The sequence below is a fragment of the Henckelia pumila genome, chromosome 1 (genome assembly GCF_033568475.1).
Source record: "Henckelia pumila isolate YLH828 chromosome 1, ASM3356847v2, whole genome shotgun sequence".
NCBI classification, from domain to species: domain Eukaryota; kingdom Viridiplantae; phylum Streptophyta; class Magnoliopsida; order Lamiales; family Gesneriaceae; genus Henckelia; species Henckelia pumila.
In genome coordinates, this window is record NC_133120.1 from 48,751,181 (window position 1) to 48,766,232 (window position 15,052).

General features: G+C 39.8%; 1 protein-coding gene across 1 annotated transcript; it reads right to left on the minus strand.

Annotated features, from left to right (window-relative positions):
• Positions 1–4,024: 4,024 nt before the first annotated feature.
• LOC140862182 (uncharacterized) lies at positions 4,025–8,749 on the minus strand. The gene is made up of 9 exons (XM_073265190.1): positions 8,521–8,749; positions 8,302–8,409; positions 7,803–7,855; positions 7,090–7,548; positions 6,410–6,588; positions 5,966–6,136; positions 5,806–5,911; positions 4,738–4,872; positions 4,025–4,057 (listed from the first exon to the last, which is right to left on the minus strand). Exons 1-9 carry the CDS (start codon positions 8,747–8,749, stop codon positions 4,025–4,027), a joined length of 1,473 nt encoding a protein of 490 aa, XP_073121291.1.
• Positions 8,750–15,052: the final 6,303 nt, after the last annotated feature.

The window sequence follows — 15,052 nt, forward strand, 5'->3', positions numbered from 1 at the left end:
CTAGACTAATGAATAAAGATGATTTCAGATTTTAGGTAAAAATAATAAAAATGCAATAATATCAAATTAATTAGAACGCAAATTAGAACGCAGTTGGAAACTTTGAATTACTTAAAATTTTGGAAAAGTTCGATCAAGGACACACGTAGGTACCAGAAAATTCATGCAAGAAGCAATCGATCTAAGATATCAGACTTAATCATAATTCACGGGAATTTTCCTAATTTGTTCGAAGGACTATTTCTAGAACAATCAAACCTATTCAAATCTTGATGAACTAATCTTTCGTAATTCTAATCAAATTTGAATGCATAATCACTATGAAAATTCAATTAACCCCTAAACCGCATAATGAAACCGAATTCGATTTCTAGTCAGTTTTACACTATGTTGAAAATCAAAGTGATCGAATTCGAAACCTCCTCTGTCGACTTGAAATCGATTAACAAGCAAACAAATAACTGGCCAAGAAATTTGTAAGACGAAGATAAATTTGATAATCAATAAAATCAATTAAGTCTGAAAATCTCAAATAAATAAACCAAGTTTTTACATAAACTGTCTGGCCCAATCACGTGGCCTTGATCGAAAGAAGAAACTACTCACAAATAAACATGATTCAATAAACCATGTTTTAAAACATAAAGTAAAAAAATACTAGAATAAAAGAAAATCTGAAGAACTTTGCTCCCTAGCCGCCGCAAGCTTTTCCCGTACTCTAAAAAGATCCAAAACTCTTTAACAAAGGCATCCAAATTCTCTATATATGACCGCGCCCAATAAAATTCATTCAAAATAATATTAAATTAGAAAACTAGGTCACGGACACGCGCGCACGCGCCTAAGCAGTCTCGCGCGTGCGCAGCTTAAAAGAACAGTGACTTCAAATGCCTCGCGCGCATGCGAGGAAAGAGCTCGCGCGCGCGCGACTTCTCTAGAGATTCTCTGGAAATTTCTTCGGCGCACGCGCGGGACATGAGCTCGCCCACGTGCGCCTCGCCCTAGAAACATCTGAATTTTCCTTCTGCGCACGCGCGAGACTCTTTCTCGCGCGCGCGCGGCTTGGACGCACAGAAATCCCAAATTTTCTTTCATTTCCTACAAAATTCAACCAGGTGAATCCAAATCAAACACATAACATAAAATGCTAACAAAACTTACGAAAATCACTTAAATGCATGCAAACTAAACATGAAATGCTATAAACTAATGCATACTAAATACACTTATCAACACCGCCAAACTTAAAACTTGCTCGCCCTCGAGCAAGACTACACAAACACACAATAAGAATCAAGAACTACTATGGAGCTATGGCCTCTGAAAGAAAACAAAATTTTAAAATCAAATCTCATCAAACCTACTAACACATAAAAGTTTATAAATAAACTAGTTCACCGCATAAACTTATAATCTCTTCAACTCATGTTTCAAGGGCCTTCTTCCAAATTCAATCCATACATTCATATATCAAAAGGACTTCTTAAGGTAGCAAGGGGATCAAAAAAAAGGTAACGACACACTCACAATTAGCTTAATACAAAGAAAAATAGTGTGTGCGTGTTTTGATTAAAAATTCATATTCATCAATAGTGTCTATCAACAATCCATATGCTAAATTCTAACAACTCTTCTCCACTAGTATATTGGGCAACTGTGACTCGGTCAAGAGGTCTTAATAGGCTTATAATGTTAGGCCTGGCTTATGGCTACAAATGAAGGATACAAATTCAAAGCAAGGAGTAAATTATGACTACGATATTATTTTTCACCTCCTTCTTCTTTTCTCATTCCAAATCACTTCATCATACCATTGATTCTCACATTCCCAGATTTCCCTTCTTAACCCACGCTATTACTAATTTTTTTTTTCACATAATTCCACTTTTCACATTCAAATTCCGGAGGATATATCATTCAAACATGCAATTTACTCCTGTCAAGGTGGGAATTAGTGTTTAAGCTCGTAATTGGTAGTGAAGGCGGGTCATGAAAAAAAATGACGAATGGGGGTTTATCACACGTTTTAACGCATGCCATTCGATTTCATTAAAGCTCAAATAAGGTACTAGGGATAGAATGTATTAATGGGTAGCTTGAAAGGCTCAAACGATTCAAAGAAAAATTTTCTAAATCATCCCTAATCAAAGTTTTGCCCGTATTGCGCCTCGAAGAGTGTTCGAACTAGTTCTAGACAAGTTTCAATTCACCATCAACTTATACAAATTCAATCAGTGCATAGACTCAAAAATCATCAACAAGGAATGATGATCTTCACAAATACCAGGAAATGTACCTCAAGTACTCATATAAGTGTAGGCTCAAAAAGGGGCACTAGAGATAATTAATTGAAAGAAAATTAGGCCCAAAAAAATTCCAACAACGCCTCAATCATCTATATGTTTGCATTTTTCAAACTCAGATTCTAGCACAAGTGACAGAGTCTATCAGAGATCATTTATCTAATTGGTTTCACCAGTTCAAATTGGTCAGACAGGTATCCAAAAGTTGCATCATTGGCCATGCTATCCAATTCTTTCTTGACTACAAAATGAAATGCTATGTTTACGAATTAGATGCAACTAACGACAGAATGAATGCAAACAGAATGCCACAAAACACGAAACTAAATAACTAAACACCCCCAAACTTAAATAAAGCATTGTCCACAATGCTTCAGAGATACACAAACACAAAAACAACTAAGAGACAACGAACATATGCAATGCAAAATAGAAAGCAAAATGCAAAAGGGACTCCCCTGGTCTACTGTTGTGCAAAAGCATCAGGATTCTCCTCGTATTCTGGAGGAGGCTGTGGAACATAAGTGTCCTGTGGGGCTGGTGGAGCATACTGGGAAGAGACGGAAGACCGGAACGGGAATGGAGGTGGATATTGCGGTGCCGCACAAAAACCCGATGTATCAAGTCCCAATTGTGTCGCCATGCTGCGCATAATGTCTTCCACATTATGTAAATGAGTGGAAGAAGCCTGAAAATAACCCATGGAATAGTGATCAAAAGCCGAGCTCTCAATAGCCATGTCCTGCGCGGTACGACGAGGAGGAGTGAGCTGAGGCGGTTTTTGACTGCTAGAAGAACTCCCGACATGCGGCTGACTGCCATAGAATTACAAATTTCGCTTTGCTTGCTTTGAAGTAGCAAGCTTCTCATCGACGGTTTTGAATGCCGGGAGCCACTCCTCATCGGGACTAATCGGAACGCCCGCCTGGCGACATAAGGCTGTGATGGTGTGGGGGAAGTAGAGGCCCACCATCGGATTCCGCATCGAATACTGAATGGAATCGTGGACAAGAGTGCCCACATCAACCGGCCACCTCTTCGTAATAGCATAAACAAGAATAGCCCTATCGGCTTGCACGTCAACGGTGTGTAGCACGGGTAAAAACCGTCGGGCAATGAATGCATACCACAACGCCGACTCAATTTTTAGAAAACGCTCTGGGAAATGAGTGACCCGGAGGGGGTCGTGCCAACGAACACCCGCATGACACATCTCTCTCAACATCAAAGGATAATCTGGGTTCGCCTTAAAACTTCTAAATTGACTATCATCCACTACGGGGGTATCAAACAACCTATTCAATGATTCGGCATCAAACGATACAAGTCTCCCCCTAACAACAACTTTCGAATCCTCGCGAGCAGGGGCATTCGCATAAAATTCCCGAACCACCGGAATAATGGCTGGTTCGGGTTCTTTGCAAAACAGGGTCCATTTCCTCTTGATAATCCCCAAGGCAACAAATTCATTACAATCCATAGTTATACCCCGCTCAGCAATAGGATTTCGATTTAGTCGAGCATGTTCGTACCTTTCTTGGGCTTCCAAAGAGACGAACTTGTTGGATAATTGAGCGGAGGATGAAGAGCTAGGGACGATAAGTCCGGATGAACGGAATCTTTTGGCAGGCATGGTGGTGGTCGGCCGGAGCAAAGGCGGCGGGCGGCGGTGATGTAAAGAGGAGTGCACAAATGAATGATTCCCTTAGAAATTTCCTGGCCTAAACTTGAGCGCGATAATAAACTCCACAAATCTGCAATGTAAGATCAATAATGTCAAGAATCAATGGAGAAATTTGAGAGGAAAGATTTGGGGATTTAGGGTTTATTGGAGAGAAGAAGAAGATTAGAAGGAGAAGAAAGTGGGAGAGAAAAGAAGAGGCCCCGATTTGTTTTCATCTGCGCCTCTCGCGCGCGCGCGAGACTTCAATATTAGTCTCTGGCCGCTTGACTTGCGCGCGCGCGCTATTCCTTTAGAATTCTATGGAGCGCGAGCCTGCGTGCGCGCGAGACAGGGGCTCGCGCGTGCTCGGTACAAAATTGCAGAATCTCTATGCCTCGCAAGAATAAGAACACAACTTAAAAATACCAAAACAAAAAAAATAAAAAAATAAATAAATAAATAAATAAAATTAAAACACTGGGTTGCCTCCCAGCCAGCGCTAAATTTATAGTCTATAGCCCAACTCTACCTACCTCTTTAATTTGTCGGGTCTTGCAAGTCGACAGAGGTCTGTGTCTGATCCACGATACCACCTCGATAAATTTTTATCCTATGTCCGTTAACTTTGAATGCTCCTGTGGCCGGACTAAAAATTTCTACCGTACCATATGGCATCACTTGCTTGATAGTATACGGTCCTGACCATCTCGAACGAAGCTTTCCTGGCATGAGCTTTAAGCGTGAGTTATATAATAAAACATCTTGGCCTACCTCGAATTCACGTGGGACAATGCGCTGATCATGCCACTTCTTGGTCTTTTCTTTGTAGATTCTGGCATTTTCATAGGCCTCCAACCTGAGCTCTTCAAGTTCATTCAATTGTAGTAACCGTTCTTCATCTGTAGCCTGCACATCAAAATTCAGAAATTTAGTAGCCCATAGTGCTCTATGTTCAAGTTCAACAGGAAGATGACATGCTTTACCATATAACAACCTAAATGGAGAAGTTCCCATAGGTGTTTTAAAAGAAGTTCTATAGGCCCATAACGCGTCATCTAATTTATTTGACCACTCTTTCCTGTTCGCATTCACAGTTTTCTCCAAAATTCTTTTCAATTCCCTATTAGAAATTTCAACTTGCCCACTAGTCTGGGGGTGATAAGGTGTTGCCACCTTGTGAGTAACCCCATATTTTGTCAAAAGCTTCTCAAATTGCTGGTTACAAAAGTAGGTTCCTCCATCACTGATTATGGCTCTAGGGGTACCATATCTAGAAAATATGAATTTTTTTAAAAATTTTATAGCCACCTTAGAGTCATTCGTCCTACAAGCTAGTGCTTCAACCCACTTAGACACATAATCGACCGCAACCAAAATATACTTGTTCCCTTCAGACACAGGAAACGGTCCCATGAAATCTATACCCCACACATCAAAAAATTCACATACAAGAATATTATTGAGAGGCATCTCATGTCTCCTAGAGATATTACCAACCTTCTGACAAGCATCACAAGAAATCACATAGGCAAAAGCATCCTTAATTAATGAAGGCCAATAAAATCCCGACTGAAGTACTTTGGTGGCGGTACGACCCGCACCGAAGTGACCTCCAGTCGGACCTGTGTGACAGTGTGAAAGTATAGATCTTACCGCTTCTGCTGGAATACACCTACGAATGATACCATCTGCACAAATCTTAAACAAAAACGGGTCTTCCCACAAAAAATATTTCAACTCAGAGAAGAATTTCTTCTTCCGTTGATAAGTTAAATGCGCGGGAATAAACTTACTTGATAGATAGTTAACGATATCTGCATATCATGGTAGGTTGGATACCTCAAACAACTGCTCATCTGAAAAATCATCATGGATCACTTGCGTTTCAGCGCCTTTATTTTCCAATCGAGAAAGGTGGTCCGCAACTTGATTTTCAGCTCCTTTCCTGTCAACAATTTTTAAATCAAATTCTCGCAACAGTAAAACCCAACGAATTAACCTGGGTTTAGCATTCTTTTTGCTCATCAAATACTTCAAGGCCGAGTGATCCGTGTGAACTATGACTTTGCTCCCCACCAAATAAGATCTGAACTTATCCAAGGCGAATACGACTGCGAGAAGCTCTTTTTCAGTAGTCGTGTAATTCAGTTGGGCGGCTGACAGGGTGATACTGGCGTAGTAAATCACATGAAGTGCCTTGTCCCTCTTTTGTCCAAGCACGACTCCCAATGCGGTGTCACTGGCGTCACACATCAACTCAAACAGCAGATTCCAATCAGGTGCTACTATCACCGGTGCAGTTGTTAATTTCTCCTTCAAAATTTTAAAAGCCTGCAAGCACTCAGCGGAAAAATTAAAAGGCACCTCTTTGATTAACAGATTAGTCAGGGGTTTAGCAATAGAAGAAAAATCTTTAATAAATCTCCTATAGAAACTAGCATGCCCAAGAAAACTCCTAATGCCCTTCAAATTTGCGGGAGGTGGAAGTTTTTCAATTACTTCAAGTTTTGCTCTGTCCACTTCCACACCTAACTCAGACACCTTATGGCCTAAAACAATGCCCTCTTTCACCATGAAGTGGCATTTTTCCCAATTCAATACCAAATTGCTCTCCTCACATCTCTGCAACACTTTTTTCAGATTAAACAAACATGCATCAAAAGATGATCCTACCACAGAGAAATTATCCATAAACACTTCTATGAACTTTTCAACCATATCATGAAAAATAGCCATCATACATCGCTGAAAAGTGGCAGGGGCATTACACAACCCAAATGGCATCCGTTTATATGCAAAAGTACCATAGGGACAAGTAAAAGTGGTTTTGTGTTGGTCCTCAGGTGCTATAGGAATTTGCATATATCCGGAATAACCATCCAAAAAACAATAAAATGCATGCCCTGCAAGTCGCTCAACCATCTGATCATTCAATTTCCTATAATCTATGCAAACCCGCCACCCCGTAACAGTTCTTGTAGGAATCAATTCATTGTTGGAATTTTTAATTACAGTCATCCCTCCCTTTTTAGGCACTACATGAGTTGGACTCACCCATTCACTATCAGATATAGGGTAGATAATACCTACATCAAGGAGCTTGATTACCTCCTTTTTCACTACCTCTTGCATTGTTGGGTTAAGTCGCCTCTGTGGTTGAGTCGATGTCTTATGCTCCGCCTCCATCAAGATTTTGTGCATGCACATGGTTGGACTAATACCCTTGAGATCGGCCAAACTCCAACCTATGGATATGTGTTCTCGGATCACACGCAGCAACTTTTCCTCCTCGCAACCTGTCAAAGAAGATGAACAAATTATTAGCAGTTTATCGTTCTTTAATAAATACAAATACTTCAAATGAGATGGAAGTGGTTTAAGTTCAAGAGTAGGGGGCTCCTCGATGGATGGCTTTAGCGGTTTTGGAGTATGGTTGAGCTCTCCCATCTTGGTATTGATGAGTCTGTCGAAGGGTATACTCCAATCCAAATACCGTGCTACTTCATGAACTTCCTCACTAACCTGTTCTTCATCAGTTGTACCTGTCAAATATATTTCTAATGGATCCACCGACAACTGTTCCTGCATAGAACCCTCAACCAAATCATCAGTAACATCAATTCTGAAACAATCAGAATTGTCTACAGGATATCGAATGCCATGAAAAACATTAAAAATTACTTTCTCATCATTCATACGCAATATCAATTCTCCCTTATGCACATCAATCAAAGCCTTTCCAGTGGCTAAAAATGGTCTACCCAAAATAAGAGGTATCTCACGATCCTCTTCCATATCAAGCACAACAAATCTACTGGAAATATAAACTTATCAACCTTTACCAACACATCCTCTACAATTCCCCTTGGATATTTTATAGATCTATTAGCTAATTGTAGGGAAATAGTAGTGGCTTAACTTCACCAATTCCTAGCTTTTCAAAACATGAATAAGGCATAAGATTTATACTTGCACCTAGATCACATAAAGCCTTATTAAAAAATGATTTTCCAATAGTGCATGGAATTGAAAAGCTACCGGGATCCTTAAGTTTTGGAGGGAGTTTATTTTGTAAAATGGCAGAACACTCCTCCGACAACTTAACAATTTCAAAATCCACAAGTTTTCTTTTGTTAGACAAAATCTCTTTTAAAAATTTTGCATAACTAGGCATTTGAGCTAAAGCATCTGCAAAGGGAATATTAATATGAAGCTTTTTGAAAATCTCTAGGAATTTTGCAAATTGATTATCCAATTGCATTTGCTTTGCTCTCTGGGGGAAGGGAAGTTTACTCAAGTCAATCTTCTCAATAATAGATGAGTGAGAGGACTTACCTTTCTTGCCTGTAGGCATGGAGTCTGCCTGCTTTGGTGCTTCATCCAGCTCTTTTTCCTTGACTAGGTCACTTGCTTCTTCATCCTCAGTATTCTTTGCATCAGTATCTGCTTGCGATCTAGTTACCGCCAGAATAGCATTGACATCCTTTGGATTCCTCTCAGTATTGCTAGGCAACGATCCTGCTGGCCTAGTTGATAGCTGTGTAGCTATCTGACTCATCTGTGTCTCTAATTTCTGTAACATTGCCTCTTGATTCTGTAGACGGATCTCAGTACCAGCTACATATTTCATCATAATTTCTTCAAAATAGGGCTTCTTCTCTACTGGCTTCGATGTGTTAGCTGTAGGATCTGCAGCTTTCCAAGCGAAGTTTGGATGGTTTTTCCAGCCAGGATTGTAAGTGTTGCTGTATGGATTGTACTGTTGTCTCCCTTGATTTTCCATAAAGTTCGCTGCATCAACTTCAAATACTTGTTGTTCGTCAGGCTGTTGGACTTGCACATGATTGGCTGAAGTGTAAGAGTGGGTGCCCAGTGAGCCAACTGTGTGGCTATGGGCTTTGATGACTCTTTGTATAAACAATCTTTTGTTTAATATTATTTACACTTTTATGGCAATGACTTTATATTACTTCATATTGTTATATTGTGATATACTATTGTTGTTTTGATAAAGACCTTGAATATACTATAGTGTATGTAAGATGTGGTAGAACATGGGGATGTCTATCATGAAATACATCTTATAGTCACTGTATATTCTAAAACCGTTCCTAGTCGATTGAGCCGTCCGATAATAAGGATAAGGATCGCTCGAGTTTGAGACTAGCATTTGCGATGCGGAGTACCACGTTTCATTGGTAGGGAACATGGAGATGTTCGAAGCATGCAAATGGATATTCATAGGATGAATAATCGAACTACCCTATCCGGACTTTCCAAGTGGTTATCACTTATCGAGTGGATAAAGTCCGCGGTTTTGGTTGTACACCATTAGTCCTTACGACTTGAAACATCATGGAGACTCTATATGCTAGTACTGTGCTTTGACTCGTTTACCGACTCTGAGGGGGTCATCAGGTGTCGAGATTGGGTACAGTTACGACACATATAGGAGTCGATGCATTGTTGTCAAGGATTCACCACATACTTGCGAGTGTGGATATCCTATGCGATCTGAGGAGATATTAGTGTGACAAATCTCTGGCCAGAGTACTTGATGTGATTTAAGAAATGGTTTCTTAGTAGCACATGCGATGTCACTAATTTGATCTTCAAGATGTATTGCATAGTTATCGAATCTTGAGCGACTCTCGATATACCAATGGTTGTTGATTCGATCGGGATATATGGATGAAGGGACCGTACTGTACGCTAACCAAAATCTACTGGTTCTTGTAGGCACTATCAGTGATACCTAGGGAATCATGGGGCGATGTTGCTAGGCGCTTTACCATGATTCGTTGGGCAAGTCGGAAAGTGTTGTTCCGAGTCACAAGGAGTTGTGAGCCAACGGCTAGCTGTATCCCTGAACCATTGAGGGTCACACAGTGTAATGGAGTTTTAATCCCCGTTGAGATAGTTAAATTTAAAGAGTTAAATTTAATGAACTAAGGAGTTGGACTTCTTAAATAAGAGTAAGGGAGTAGGATTTCCTAAAATGACATAGGGATGGACATTTTTGGAAACCACTGAATTCGGATTCAGGAAAATTTATTTTGACTTTAAAATGTGCAGAAATGGTTTCTGTGCACATTGGTGAAATCAGTTCATCAATCGGAGTCACGATGAATTTTATATTAATTTCTGAACGAGCGGGCTTTGCTTGTCGGGCCCAGCTTATGATTAATGGGCCCTAAGGTGTTAGTGGCCTGCATTATAAATAAGTTATTTCAGTACAGAAATTAGACACAACAGGTCATAATTTTTGAGACAGAGCAAAAATCGAACCCTAGCCTCTCTCTCAACAAATCGGCCGAACCCTCCTCCCTCTGCCCGAGAAAATTCCGGTCTGTGATTTTGAATCGCAGTAAGGAATAACGAATCAAATTCGTGTATTCTCTTCGCAGAAAACTTCTGATAGATTTTCTAGTGCAATCTATCAGAGGGATTAAACCTCTGTTCGTGGACCTGATTGAAGGCGTTCATCGGTTCCAGGGAGAGACAACAAGAGTAGAATTGTTCTGTTGGTGTCCATTAATCTCGTTGCGAGATTTGAGGTAAAATTTATTTAATTGTTATTTAAATTTTACACACACAATAATTCAATAGTTGTATGGTTGATACCCACACCATGGAATCGTTCCATGAGAAAATTTTTAAACTTCCGCTGCACCGGGTATCAATCGTAATTGGTCTGGGAACTCGCCAGTTTTCCAACAGTGGTATCAGAGCCAGGTTGCTCAGATCAATCGATTGAATTAATCAATTGTACAAAATTTTTGAGTCTCGGTTTTTGAAACAAAATAAATATTTTTAATAAAAAAATTTTTTTTTCCGGGGTCGAAACCCGGGCAGCGATGGTCGCTGCCCCCAGGGGCGGCGCACGGCGCCGCCCAAAGGGGGCGCACGGCGCCGCCCAGGGCGGCGACCGTCGTCGCCCAGGGCGGCGCACGGCGCTGCCCAGCGCAGCGCTGGGCGCTGCGCAGGGCAGCGCTCGGCGCCGCCCAGCGGCGGCGCCAGGCGCCGCCAGGGCAGCAAGCGTTGCTGCCCTAAGGGGGCAGCCGGGCTGCCCCGGCCCGCGCCCCGGGTGCGGGCCAACCCGGGAGTGTCCCGGGTGGCCCGCGGGAAAAATTAATATTTTATTAAAAATTAATTTTAATATGTTAAAATTTTATTTTTGGTCCGGTCAAAAATTGTTTTTGATTGGTTCACGAGATTTCGGATCGAATTGTTTGAGTCCGTAAATTTTAAAATTGATTTTGGATAAATTTGAATTTTTGGAAAATTTTAATATTTTATCCGTAAATTGAATTTTGAAATCAATTATTTTGGTACAATTGATGATAAGATATGATCTTATGATATATTAAGTAAAATATGATTTTATTTGTAAAATTGGATTTTATAGATAAAATATGATTTTATTTGATATAGAGATAAAATATGATTTTATATGTGAAATGTGATTTTATATATAAAATATGATTTTATCTTGTTTAAATTTGAATTGCCACAGCATGTTATCCAATAAATTAATTTTGAATTAAATGTTATTGGATAAGGATGATCGATTGCCATGACCAATTTTGTAGGTGTATGTTAGGAATTTACATTTTGTCTTTATTGTTGTTGGTTTTATTAATGGGCCTGGTTTATGGCCCGATATGAATGTCATATGTAATAAAAGTGGGCTTGGTTTATAGCCCGTTCCCACCCCCTAAAAATGTATCCCCTACTTGTCATTGTTATTTATTGTAAATACATTAGATTTAGTGGGAGATCAAGATTTGAAGATGGTGGGCCCAGCAGACAATGAAGACTGAAGAAATGTAAATTGGAAGCATATGTAATAGGATTGCATTTGCATACTGCATATTACCTAGGATTGGACTAAGACCCGTGATTGGCAACCACGGGTCAATTAGAAATGGAATCGATCATCCTATATAATATGTGATATTATGATTGTATGCATGTTTAGACATAAATTGCGTGAATCCGGCAATGCATGCAATAAATTAAATATGATGAGACAAATATTTTATAAATAAAATCCCTCATTTTAAATATGATTTAAAATTTATATCAAGATAAATAAAGGAAATTTAAATATTGTTTAAATGTTCCTACCTTCCATCAACGGTCAATGTATGTGATGCTACCCGCGGATACGGTCCGGCTCATATTATTGGGGGGGCCCGTCCGTCGGAAAGCTGTACATTGGATCGACAAATGTTGTAAGTTGGGTGGAACTCCCATGGGATCGGCTCATATTATTGGGGGATCCACATGGCGACCGTCCATCACAACTTAATATTGATGGGTCATCTTGACATGTCACTTTAAACGGCGTCATATTATTGGGCCCTTATTGGACATGAGGTAAATACATGGGGGTTGCTTTGGAAGCAATTGGGCTCTACCTTTTGAGAATTATGGTTGGCTGATATTATTCGGGACCATAAGTTTGTCAATTGGACTCCATGTTCTCACTAAGGAAAAAGTTTCCCGTTTTCACTAGAGGGTGGTGAAATCGTTAAAATAGTGGGAGTGAGATTCATAAAATAAAATTCGCCAATTTTATGTCTTAGTAAATTATTTAAACAATCATCGATAATTGTCTGTTTTATCTCAGTAATCCACATGTTTCTGTTCTCCAACAAAACAAACTTATTGACGCAAACAATACAGAATGATTCCATAAGTTAAGATTGTCCTAAGTTCGGAAAAAGATTTTCTAAGTGTTAGAAAAGGCTTCTCCGAAAACAGCCCCGGCTGATGTAACTGCCGAAAGGTTGGCCGAATTAGAGAAATGGTTGGACCATGATCTCAAGGCCAAATGTTACATGCAAAATTGGACAAGTCTAAACAAGTTTGCCATCACTGCAAGAAACCCGGTAATTGGAAACGTAACTGCAAGGAATACCCCAAGCAGTTGCGAACTGCAAAGGGTATGTTTTACATTGAAATAAATGTTTTTCTTAATACTACTTCTTGGGTATTGGATACCAGATGTAGATCTCATATTTGCAATGAGTTGCAAATGATAACAAGAAGTAATAGGATAAGGATGGGTGAGACCCAGTCAAGGCTCGGGAATGGTTCCAGAGTTAAATCCATAGCTATGGGAAATATTTATTTTTTGCAGAACGGTTTTAAGTTACTTTTGATAGATGTTTTATTTGTTCCAGATTTAATTAAAACATTATTTCTGTTTCTATGCTAGATAGAGATGGTTATTCTTGCAATTTTGTGAATGAGATTTGCAATATTTACAAGAATGAATGTTTAATTGGAAATGGACAATTTGAAAACGATCTATACAACTTAAAACTAAAAGACGTTCCAATGAATTATGTTGATAAACCGGCTACAACAAACAAAAGGAAAAACGATAGTCAAAACCCGGCAAACCTATGGCACGCTAGGCTAGGTCATATTTTCTCAAGAAGGATGAACAAGCTAGTGGGAGAGGGCATGTTTGATATGTCTGATATTAACTCTCTACCTACTTGTGAATCTTGTCTAAAAGAAAAAATGACTAAATCTCCTTTTTAAGGGGAAACCTGAGCGTAGTCAGAATCTGTTGGATTTGATCCATACAGATGTTTGTGGTCCATTTAGAGTAGGGACTCAACATGGCCACACCTACTTCATTACCTTTACTGATGATTATTCAAGGTATGGGTATTTATATTTAATGAAATATAAGTCTGAAGCATTTGAAAAGTTCAAAGAATTCAAGGCTGAAGTAGAAAACAAGCTAGGTAAAAGTATTAAAGCACTTCGATCGGATCGAGGTGGAGAATACTTGAGTACCGAGTTTTTGGACTATCTGAAAGAGAATGGGATTCTCTCTCAGTGGACTCCTCCTATGACACCACAGCTTAATGGTGTATCGGAGCGTCGTAATCGAACTTTGTTGGACATGGTTCGATCTATGATGAGCTTCACTGAGCTTCCACCTTCGTTTTGGGGCTATGCGCTTGAAACGGCGGTATTGTTGTTGAACAACGTCCACACTAAAGCAGTGGACAAAACACCATACGAGTTATGGAATGGCAAAGCTCCTAAGTATTCGTACTTGAGGATTTGGGGATGTCCTGCTTACGTGAAGCGGACAGTGGGAGATAAGTTGGATAGTCGATCCAGCTTATGTTATTTTATAGGGTATCCGAAGAATTCAATCGGATATTATTTCTATTATCCTGCTGAAACAAAGGTGTTTGTTTCTAGGAATGCCACCTTCTTGGAGAAGGAGTTCTTATTGGATAAGAAAGGCGAGATGATGGAACTCGAAGAGGTTCGAGAAGAACCCGAAATACAAAATAACGATCCTACACCTCAGGAACCATTGCTGGACACGCCTGAACCTAGAAGATCCGAGAGGACTTCTAGACCTCCTATTCGATATGGTCTTCTTCTTGAAGGGGATCAAGATGAACCCAACATTGGATGTGATCCAAGAAACTTCAAGGAAGCAATTTCTGATGCGGATTCGAATTTATGGCTTGAAGCTATGCAATCAGAATTGGATTCGATGCATACAAACCAAGTCTGGTCTTTAGTGGATCCTCCCGATGGAATTGTTCCAATAGGGTGTAAATGGATCTACAAAAGAAAGCTTGGGCCTGATGGTAAGGTATTGACCTACAAGGCACGATTGGTGGCGAAAGGTTATACTCAAAGGCAAGGAGTTGACTATGATGAAACCTTTTCACCAGTTGCTATGTTCAAGTCCATAAGAATCCTTATTGCCATAGCTGCATGGTATGACTATGAGATATGGCAAATGGATGTGAAGACTGCTTTTCTTAATGGAGACATTAAGGAAGAAATCTATATGAAGCAGCCTGAGGGGTACACATCCATGGGAAGCGAGCATAAGGTATGCAAGCTTCAGAGATCAATTTATGGTCTAAAACAAGCATCAAGAAGTTGGAACCAGAAATTTGATGAAACAATAAAAGATTTTGGTTTCATCAAGAACCCGGAGGAACCTTGCGTGTACAAGAAAGTAGTTAAGGATGCGGTGACATTCTTAGTACTTTATGTTGATGACATCCTACTCATTGGGAATGATGTA